This window comes from Lepisosteus oculatus, chromosome 27 (genome assembly GCF_040954835.1).
Source record: "Lepisosteus oculatus isolate fLepOcu1 chromosome 27, fLepOcu1.hap2, whole genome shotgun sequence".
Classification (NCBI taxonomy): domain Eukaryota; kingdom Metazoa; phylum Chordata; class Actinopteri; order Semionotiformes; family Lepisosteidae; genus Lepisosteus; species Lepisosteus oculatus.
In genome coordinates, this window is record NC_090722.1 from 2,247,182 (window position 1) to 2,257,855 (window position 10,674).

The 10,674-nt window shown below is 42.4% G+C and overlaps 1 protein-coding gene across 1 annotated transcript; it reads left to right on the forward strand.

Moving 5' to 3' along the window:
* Positions 1-889: 889 nt before the first annotated feature.
* On the forward strand, positions 890-10,068 carry LOC102698922 (uncharacterized). The gene is made up of 7 exons (XM_069185521.1): positions 890-977; positions 1,365-1,610; positions 1,789-2,131; positions 2,217-2,356; positions 8,897-9,122; positions 9,327-9,734; positions 9,831-10,068. The coding sequence occupies exons 1-7, from the start codon at positions 902-904 to the stop codon at positions 9,970-9,972; spliced, it is 1,581 nt and encodes a 526-aa protein (XP_069041622.1). The 5' UTR covers positions 890-901; the 3' UTR covers positions 9,973-10,068.
* Positions 10,069-10,674: the final 606 nt, after the last annotated feature.

Here is a 10,674-nt window from a genome sequence, read left to right on the forward strand (position 1 = left end):
TCTGAAAACCATATTTGCGTATGATCTGAGTGAGAAGGGGCATATAGATTATGAAGAGCAATGGGCCTGAGCAATGGGACTGAACCCTGAGGCACACCGCGATTGACTGGGGCTATGAGGGATTTATGAGGATCATGAGAAACAAAATGCTACCTGCCAGTCAAATGTAAGAGGAACCTAATAAAAATAGTACAGCTGATAGCCAAGAATGCCTGCAAGTATTTGAGCAAGATTTGAGCACAAAGGGCCACTAATATCAAGGTGCATAAGAATACTGAGAGTCAGATGCAGCCAGCAAATCATTTACAGCCCTGACAAGATGATGGAGCAGTGTTGTAGTGGTTATTTATCACTAATCCTCCCCCACATCAAATTAATTGAGAAAAAAGACAAGACTTGGAATATTTCAATCTAGGGCCCAGATATTTTCTTCTGAGTGTTCAGAAAAATTACATTTTTAATCTTGGAGATGAAATCTGAAAAAACATTTCTGAGGACAAAAAACAAGAGTAACAAAATATTCAGATATGCAATTAAACTAGTTGTCTCATTAGCTAATTTAGTTATTGTTTGCATCAAGCAATTACAGAGTTTTTTGTGTGCTAGCTGTCCCTGTGACCACCCCTGACCTGCACTTCTGGAGGATGTCACTGCTGATATTAGTACTAATCCAGCTCATGACTATCTGAAGCAATGGGCTTCAATTTCAGTTTTTGTCTCCATAATTCCTACACCCTGAGGATTATATAATTAATGACGTCTTCTATAATTGATACTTAAATGATTCAATCAGCAGCTCTTTATGGTTCACAATTTAACACCTGGTTAGACAGGTGTGTGTAGGAGCTGAAGCCCAGCAGTCTTGACTATATAAAGGCCACTGCTGCGGCTTATACTACATATGAGGTTTGTGGGATCACTCATCAACATGGAAGGGAGAGGCTGTGTGTTGTGTTTGCTTGTAGGATGTCTTCTAGGTAAGCTTTAGATATAGTGCTTTAATTAGAAAGAGCAGCACAAGGGTGGATTGAGGAGCAGTAACTGCATGCTGCTGATATATATGGATTTCAGTATAGCTGGTTGGGTTTTGAGTATAGATGTTGCCTAAAAAGACCTGGTGCCATTTGTGAAACATCCAAGTCATGGATTAAAGTGTGCTTTTGAAGTTCTGTAAAACTGTTGACATGCTGTGCATTGGCCTCTGTTCATTTGTGGGTTTTATGGATGCAAACAAGCCCTGTTGGCTTGTTTCTTCTGTCCTGTATGTTTTGATTGATCCCATAGTAGGATCATGAGCATCTGACATGCTGCTTCACTTGATCTTACTGGTGGTTACTGACCCAGTGGTGTCCTCTCCTCCCCAGTGTCTGTGGCTGAAGCCCTGCAGTGTCGGGCTGTGCCTGGCAGTCTGAAGCAGATAGATGCTGGTGCTGGAAGGGTGTGTGGAGTTGACAATGCAGACAACCTGGTCAGCTACCAGGGCAACAGCTGGGTCTCTCTGGCCATGAAGGGGAAACATGTGAGTGTGGGGCCAGCAGGGCTCTGGAGTGTGAGTCTTGCCAGCCTTGTGTTCAAGTGGCTGCGGGGAAGGTGGATCCCAGTGCAACCAGGTGAGGCTACAGCTGATCTATATGGGTTGGAAATGGTAGCTTTCAAGTTTATTCATGGGTAGTGGCTGCCTTCAGCCAGAACATTTCCTTCACTCAAGTGTTCATGACTTCATACTGAGGAATGAGCACTGCACTGCCCCCTGCTGAGAACAGCTGTATTCCTTGCTCTCCTCTGCAGGCTCCCTCATCCAGATTGATGCTGGTGGAGACAAGTTTGTGGTTGGTGTCAATGCTGCCAATTCCATCTTCTGCCTGAACAGCGGGCCTGTGCTGCAGTATGCTGGCCAGGGCAACATCCCCTGGATTCCTGTTGTGGGCTCCCTCAAGTACTATTCCTGTGGGCCTTTTGGCTGCTGGGGAGTGAACAGGCTGGACCAGATCTTTGTCAAGCTGGATGTGAGTGGGGATTCCTGCAGAGGCTCCGACAGGTGGTACCCCATTCAGGGCTCCCTGTCCCTGGTGGAGGTGGGCTCAGATGGCAGTGTGTATGGGGTGAACAGGAATGGAGTGGTCTTCAAGAGGTGAGCTGGGGGAGGGGATAACACATGGGTGCATGAATGACTGTCCTAATTCTAGGCTGATCTAACCCTGTGCCTCTTCCTGCAGGCTTGGTATTGATGCCTGTAACCCCTTTGGCAGTAGATGGTGGGCTCTAAGGGCAGCTGGTGTGGCCAGGCATGTGTCCTATGACCGAGGAATCCTCTGGGTTGTGTGCAAAGATGGCCGAGTCCAGAGGTGCCAGGTCTGAGCAGCCTGTATGGCCTGGTCCTGAGTGGAAAGTGACAGACATGACTGGGCTGCATGGTGGCTTCTGAGTGGAATTTGGCACTAATGCTTGTCTTCTGGTTTTTCTCTGTGCAGCAATAAATGCTTGAATAACCATGTTCTACTGTGTTGTGTAATGAACTTGACACCAGTCCTCTTTCTTTCATGAGGAAGACTACCTGGGATGTCGCATTAAGCGTTAATATCCAGACCTGTGAGCTCTCTATTCACATGGCCCCTTCCCTGTAATAAGTTGCTATTGGGGAAACATACAACACCTAGTCTCTTTGCACAATGGTTTAGTCCCAGTTTTGTGCATGAATGGATTAACTAAAATGCTACCATGTTTCTTGGGGAGCATCACTGATTGGTCTTTTCCAGTGGCCCTAAACAGGGATGTAAGTTGAGGCTGTGACAGGTCCTCAAGGCCTTTCACTCTCTTAATCCTAAACCACTCCAGTGTTGCTTAACAAAGCACCTTTTTTGGGGGGGTTGAATCTGTTTGTTCCCATAATGTTAGTGCAAAGCACTTGGTCTTAACTTTCTATTACATCCCTAACCATGTTGACTGGGTGCTTTTTTTCTTACACAATGGAGTTCATATTCATGGTTGAATCCTCACCTGACATTTACCTCAAATTCAGGTGTAATACTTAATTGCTGTAACTAGTTGAGTGGGATGTGGCTTGGTGAACTTGTACGATTCAAAATGCAGTCCATGCCATATAAATACCTACAACACATTACAAAAATAATACCTATTAGTACCTTCCTGAGGAGCTTTACAGAAAGTTGTATCTATTTGAAATCATGTGATTCATTATTGCATGCAGTTCATTCAATTGTGGTCTGGGGTATTCTCATTTTTTGTCTGTTTCCATTATGTGATCAGGGTTTATCCATTTTTCTTTCATGGAGTAACTTCTAACTAAAGTAGTAGGTTGAATATGTAACAATTGTTACTAGAATGTCATTAAGACTTTTTTGACAAAACATACCTGCAACAATATAGATGCATACAGTACTTTGGACAACATTTTGTGCACAGTGTTTCTTGTTCTCTATTTTAAATGCACTTGCCTATAGTTCCCATACAGGAAGGTGAAGGTCATATGGTTGACTTGTTGCCCCTTAGGATTTTCATTACTTAAATTGGGCCCCTGAGCAGTGCAGGACAATCATTTGAACCTGAGAATGTATCTGGTCCCTCTTCACAGTTTGGGCTGATTCCAGAGCAAAATCTTTGCAACAGACAGTAAATTTGAAATGAAGCATTACTAGTGGTAAAATTTCATATAGTATCTCCTGATTTAAATGTTACACTGTTAATAATATAAACTAACATTATTTGCTTTTTAATTTTTCCCATATCATCCCTCATCTTGTTATAGTCCTACCAGTCTGTGCTCAGCTTTCTGACCACTAGGTGGCACTGCTGCTTGCCTGACTGGCCTCTGGATAGAATTCTCTGGGATCTTCAAAAAAGCTTTGATATTTTTAATGAGAAACATGAAAAAAACAAACAATAGATCAAAAATCCTCAAATTTGCTGTTGCCTTTTTAACAGTTTTCTTCTTGAGTCAAAATTTGTGACAGCCGTAATCACACAATTAATGGTTGTATAAAACTATCAGGGATATTTAACAAAGCTCTATGTTTTTAAAAATGTTGAGGAAAAGGGACCCAGATCTCATGGAATGGCTCCAGATTGCTTGTGCTATAGAAGCAATTTTGTTCAGCCACAATTATTCCAAACGCCAGTGCTGATGGTTAATGTGAACATTGTCGCTGAACAACCAGAGAGTGCTAATTCAGGGTCTGGGGTATATTCTTCCCAAACACCTTTGAGTACCACTGAAATATTTCTACCCAAAGTTTATACAACTTGGGGCAGAGCCTTCAGAAGATCTGCACCTGTCACATAAAGGAGAAACAGATATATCTTCAATTTAATTTTAATTTTTAGTCAAATTAGTTTTAAAATAATGCAGTCGACCTACAATCTTCTATTGCAATACCTGGTGTCTAACATTATTAGAGAACCAGTGGATATTGTTCTAATCCTCGTTAGTTCCTGACATCAGGTGTCCTTCATGTGATTAACAGACAGCTCTGTGTGCCTAGAAAAGCAGGAAACAAACTCTGATATTAGTTGTCTAGAGATGTGAGGTCATTGCACAAGATTGTAAAACAGATCAACTCTTGTAAATTGATCATAGAACAGCTCAGATTTTCAAATTGAGAACATCTTGCTGAACAACGTGTCTGACCTGTAAATAAAAAGCATGTTTGTGAGAGGTCAACACTGTGGGATATTCTGCCTGAACCTCAGCAGTGAGCTAGTGAAGTCTCTGCTGATCCCATTTGAGAGCTGGTCCACAGTTCTGCTGGACTGATGTCAGGAGAAAAGGTCTTGTCTCATCCCAGCAGCTCCCCAAATAAGCTCACAAATATAGACTTGACTGTGGCTTTGAACTGCATATAGAACTAATGGTGGCTTCCAATAAACTGAACAGCTGTACAAGTCACTGACCAAGTCACTAAAAGGAAATATCTACAGTAATTAATACTACAATATTTATTTTTTAATTAAATATTTTACTTTCTTGTTCCATGTTAACAGACAACAATATGTAAAACATTACTACAGCACAAAACAAAATACAAATCTGGGGGAATTTCAAGCTTTTCAAGAACGAAGGACAGCAATGACGCTTTGTGGCTAAGAAAAGTGGCAAATCTCTGTATCCTTTGTGAGAACACTCTCACTGAAAGAGTTCAATGTTAAAAGCTTTTGCATGTGTAAAGTATAGAAAGTGCCTGTGTATGTTGACTTTCTCTTTTGCAGTACTTTAAATGGGATTATTATATGGTATTTTAGCCTATAAAATAACTTGACCTACACTGTATATGTGCATGTATAAGACTCTTGTAAAACACATTGTGTGAAAGAATTAATTGATATTGATACTCTCCATGGTTACACAAACAAAAGGTGGTGTCAGAGGTTATATCAGTCTGAATGGAAAGAGCCTCTCTGGAGTATGTATCAGTAAGACACTGAGTTCAAGCAGCAGCCAGGTAAGACTACAGCAGATGTGTATCATTCAGCAGCTGAGCATAAAGCATGTTAGATGACAGGTGACACCTGCAGGAAAAGGAAAATCTGTTTGCAAGGGGGAATTCTTTTCCTTTCTACAAAAAGGCGCCCTGGAAGACATACTATTCTATACAGTTGTTGAACACATTCCATTCTCAAGCACCGGTGAGCTGTTTATTGGGCAAAGTGTAGTTTAGTTTCTGCCATAAACCCTCAGATGGAGGAGGTGGATAGAAATGCCCAAGTTACAACACCCAGCTCTACTTGGGAGCCTCATTGACTTTCCTACCAGGGCTCTATGCAGCTGATGTTTGAAAAAAAATGCTCCTTTGCCACTTGGAACTGGAATTGAATGAACTGTGTCTTTATGACAACTGTTGTTAAGTAGGTTTCTTTAATGGTCTTCATCCTCCCTCTGCCTACTTAATTCAGACTGAGACTGGTGAGATGTCTGCTGTAGATGAGGCTGCAGTAACATGGGGGATGGGAGATGGGTGTGTCTTTATTCATTATCAATTTTTTTATCCTCCCCTTGCCCTAAATTCACTGTGCAAGGGGCGGTCATGACAGTCAGTGATTGTATTGGCCTTCTGCACTGTTTGTTTGATATGGATATCTGAGAGATGTAGCTGTTGTGCACCATTCATTTTGTTGCCTCCCTCACTATCCTGCTCATTGTGATTTTATTGCATGTATTCAGATCACCACAACAGGCTGCCACAGGGGATGAAAAAACACAGCGAAAGAATCAAGAAAAAATCCTACAAAATGAGTTCACTCCACTCATACATACATAAGAGTCATGGCAAGCCAGTGACTATACCTGAAGCAGAGGGATGAGACCCTGCACAGGGTTAAATCACAAGGCAAACCCATAGGCACGTTTTGTGAGTTAATTTGAGGAGTGTGAGGTTCATATCCATCATCCTCCCAGGACTGGACAATCCTCAGATTTTAATTCTATTGCAACCCGAAGGAACTGGGGGAATGAATCAATTCACTCTCACACACCATTATCTTCTCCACAACCAAAAGCTGTAGAAGACCAAGCTGTCACTGCAAATAGACAATTCACTGGAGTTTGCTCATATTTTGGCTAGTATTAATCGCTGAACAGCAGAGCACATTAGAGGAAAACATCATCAAGACACGCATCAGGTTCAAAGGCTCAAGCCACACGACAACATGGCAGATGTCCATCTCACTGCGTGGTGCAGCTCTGTCTTTGTTGAGTCTTTGTGCTCATGCCAGCCTGTGTCCCCTGCAGTTATGGGGCTTTTGGGATTTGCAGGTCAGTGTCATATAATCTGGTCACATTTCACCATGATTTTAATGGTCTCGTCCAGGGGTTTCTTTCAAGGTTTCCAATTGTTTAAATGGATCAGATGATTAGTTAGCTGCTGTGTTCTAGCTCCTTCTTCTAGCTAACTCTTTCAGCTAAAAATCATCTAGCTAATTCAATTATTCTTTCCTGACATTGATTTAATGTTCTCTGGAAGGGTGTATTGATTTAGGTTTCAATCATAGTCACTGACTGTCATCAATCAGTTGTATATCCTGCTGATGATCTGGACCTCTGTGTCCTCTGGATTTGGGATTTTTCAGTGGAGCTCCTAATTACTGAGGCCAATCGATCCATTTAATTGAACTCTTCGTATGACTTTTTACCTGTGTCTGTGTTCAGACTGTGGTTCCAAAAAGATTTGTTTTTCCAAATGTTTTGAAGTGAAATTTTCAAAAAGGCCTCCTGCTGCAGTTGATTAGAAATGTATGTGTCAAACATAATAACTCCACACATTCGCTCGGCAACTGACTGCATACTGCATATATTACTGCATATAAGCACTGACTGCATACTGCTTTATTTTTGATTAAATAGCTCTTATAAGGCGACCAGTTAATGATCATGAAAAACAGGTAGGAATAAAATAGTATCATTGTATACACACATATTCTGTACCCTGTGTATATACTGCAGTGTAAGCATCTGAGGTCAACACATCTGCTGAGCAAATAAATAGTAATAGGAATAATTCCACAAAAAAGTTCCTGTATTTTGCAATTTCTTGCTGTTCACAAACTCGAATAAGGATAACCACAATTAATTAAACTAACGGTTAATAGCAATTACTAATCCCATTCAACTACAGATCTATTAGATCAGGAGGAATGAAATTCAGAAGAGGCCTCCTTGGGCATCCGAGAGCAAAACTGATCTCATGTCTTTAAGGAACCACAGCTGTAAATGCTGCAAAACAGAGCCACATTGGTCCAGACAAGCCAACAAACTGAACTGAAATGGAATCAGAAGGAAAATGAACAATTTACCCAACTGTTCAGGAGCTGGACTGGGTGCCCCTGTTGTAAACCTATTTTTGAGGGTGACCCTATTACACTGGTGTTTCATCCAATCCTGAGGGATTCTGGAAGCTCCAGGTATAGTTACAGACCAGGACTGGGCACTGCTGAGACCTGAAATAGGGGTTAAGGGCACACTGATCAGATGAATGGTTAAATTAAGTAAGTGAACTAAGACCTTAGATGGGATGAAAACAGAAAACTGAAGAGCAGACCTCCATGATAGTAGCCTGGTTGCATATTTACAAGCTAGACTGAGAAACAGCATGTTTCAGCTTGCCTTCAAGTGCCATTTCTGCATATTATCATCATTAATATATAACAAAAATAGCTAACAATCACAGTATTGCAGAAATAATGATTATTAAGGGTTTAGTTGCAGTAAAGGCCTACTAACACTGAAGTCAACAGAACCAAGATTGGAGGCTCCAGATATGGACAAACCTGAAGGTAACAACCCTGCATTGGCTGGAAAGCTCTGTACTAATGGGCTACATCATTAATGAGGTTCCAATTAACTAACACCTGTGGTGTTCACTTAGTCCACTTTAGAGCTGATTAAACAGGTGTGCTTCAGAATAAAGTATTGGCTTTCGGCCGCCAGAAAGGTCTTTGGGAGAAGATTGTTGATGTTAGGGTTCTTACAGAGAAACAAAAGAATGAGGGACAAGGTTGTTTTTCTGGTGTTTGTGGGTTTCAGCCTGGGTAAGAGTGAGGTTTTATATTTCACTGGGTGCAAAAAAGAAGTAAAATGTGTATTTACAGAAACTGAATTTGGGTTCATTTTGAAGGATGATAGTTTGTGGGCTTTGGCTGGATAACAAGTTTAGTATGTTCTCGTGAAAGTTATTTTCAGTTTCTATGCCAGGTTTAAGGGACCTTCTTTGCTGTTAGTACTTGCAACTTCTGGAATTCCTTGTTTAGTACCCTTCTTATTCCTCTGTGAAGGTCCTTTTTTGTTCTGCTAAGTTGTTTAGTGAGCTGTATTACTTAATTGAGGTGAGAAACTGTATTTAGTTTTTCCAAAACCTCAGAGGACCCAGTGGTGTCCTCTCCTCCCCAGTGTCTGTGGCTGGAGCCCTGCAGTGTCGGGCTGTGCCTGGCAGTCTGAAGCAGATAGATGCTGGTGCTGGAAGGGTGTGTGGAGTCGACAATGCAGACAACCTGGTCATCTACCAGGGCAACAGCTGGGTCTCTCTGGCCATGAAGGGGAAACATGTGAGTGTGGGGCCAGCAGGGCTCTGGAGTGTGAGTGTCGCCAGCCTTGTGTTCAAGTGGCTGCGGGGAAGGTGGATCCCAGTGCAACCAGGTAAGATTAGATACACATTTGTAGAATGTGTATGGACTTGAGTGCATTCTGTAAAGGTTCCCCAAATGCACTTGCTGAAATTCCTGCTGCTTTGCCTTTGTGTGTAACAAAGAAGGTATTGAAGGCATAAGAAGCCTGAGATGGGGTATAATTTCAACAACCAAATCTCCCATTTTTCTGTTAGGACCTTGTCCCTCAGCTTCCAAGGCTGCAGTATAGCTCAACTCGTGGGTTTCTCCGCTGTTGCAGATCGGCTGGTGCAGGTGGATGCTGGTGGAGACGTGTTTGTGGCAGGGGTTAATGCAGCACACTCCATCTACTGCCTGAATGGCAGGCCTGGGCTACCCCACGCAGGCCAGTCTACAGCCCCTTGGCTCCAAGTCCCAGGCCGGCTCAAGTACTACTCCTGCGGACCTTTTGGTTGCTGGGGAGTGAACAGTGCAGGAAGAATCCAAGTCAAGCTGGGTATAAGGGAGCAAAACTGCAAGGGCTCTGACAGGTGGTACCCCATTCAGGGCTCCCTGTCCATGGTGGAGGTGGGCTCAGATGGCAGTGTGTATGGGGTGAACAGGAATGGAGTGGTCTTTAACAGGTGGGAATGCCTTCCGTCTGGAAGGGCATTTTTAATCCATGAAGAGGGGGATGTCTTGAGTGGATCTGCAGCTCCTAAACCCCATCTCTCTTGCAGGGTTGGTGTCAATGCCTGTAATCCTTTTGGAAGACAGTGGAAGCCCTTGAAGGGGGTTTGTTTAAGCCAGCATGTATCGTATGACAATGACGTCCTCTGGGTCGTCTGTAAAAATGGAAGTATCCAGACGTGCAAAGTCTAGGGGGCCATCTCGACTCTTATCTTCTGGGAAAACGTCCATGAGCTGAGCCAAATCGGAGTTCAATCTGATGTGTATTAATAAACTACTATTGAGGAAGTGGTGTCCTTTTCATTCGGGAATGCAGAGTGATGAAGGATATGTGATTTGTACATACGTTGGCGACTCCAACCGGTTTGCTCACTTGATCAGTTTGGAAGGTGGCTATGTCAAGCAAGGCATGCTTCTGAAACCACTTCACCTTCCGTCTTGGGATGCTTTAGGGGCAGAGGTTCTTAACCTTTACCTTCTGGTTCTCAAAGGTCAAATTAAGAATACAGTTGTAATACGTTACACACTGAAGTCTCACTTAAAAGACCAAGGGTTTGATTAAACAAAGTAGTTGTACTTGCATGTCTGTGTTTATTTGTTTTTGATTTCCCTTCTGAAAAACGGGAGACGCGGCCATTACTGTGACATACTGTACACAGTCTACTCGTATATTCTAGACTTATTGACGATAATAAGTCTTCCAAACGAGGGAAGTCATCGACGTTTTCGGGATACGATCCTGTAGTGCCCCATTACCCTGCTTTACTCCTACAATTTGTTCGTTGTAATCGCTTTTCAGTCGTTTCGCAAAACCAACTTAAAAATAGTATATTGCTTTGCAATTTAGAGGTGAACGGAGCCCCTTGTTCGGTAATACTGACGCTATTTACGACT

Bases quoted from the DNA above. Each gene is read 5' to 3' on its own strand.
- LOC102698922 (XM_069185521.1), top strand. From the start codon at position 902: ATGAGGTTTGTGGGATCACTCATCAACATGGAAGGGAGAGGCTGTGTG. The intron at 2,132-2,216 runs GTGAGCTGGGGG...CTCTTCCTGCAG, and splicing joins AATGGAGTGGTCTTCAAGAG to GCTTGGTATTGATGCCTGTA. The intron at 9,735-9,830 runs GTGGGAATGCCT...TCTCTCTTGCAG, and splicing joins AATGGAGTGGTCTTTAACAG to GGTTGGTGTCAATGCCTGTA.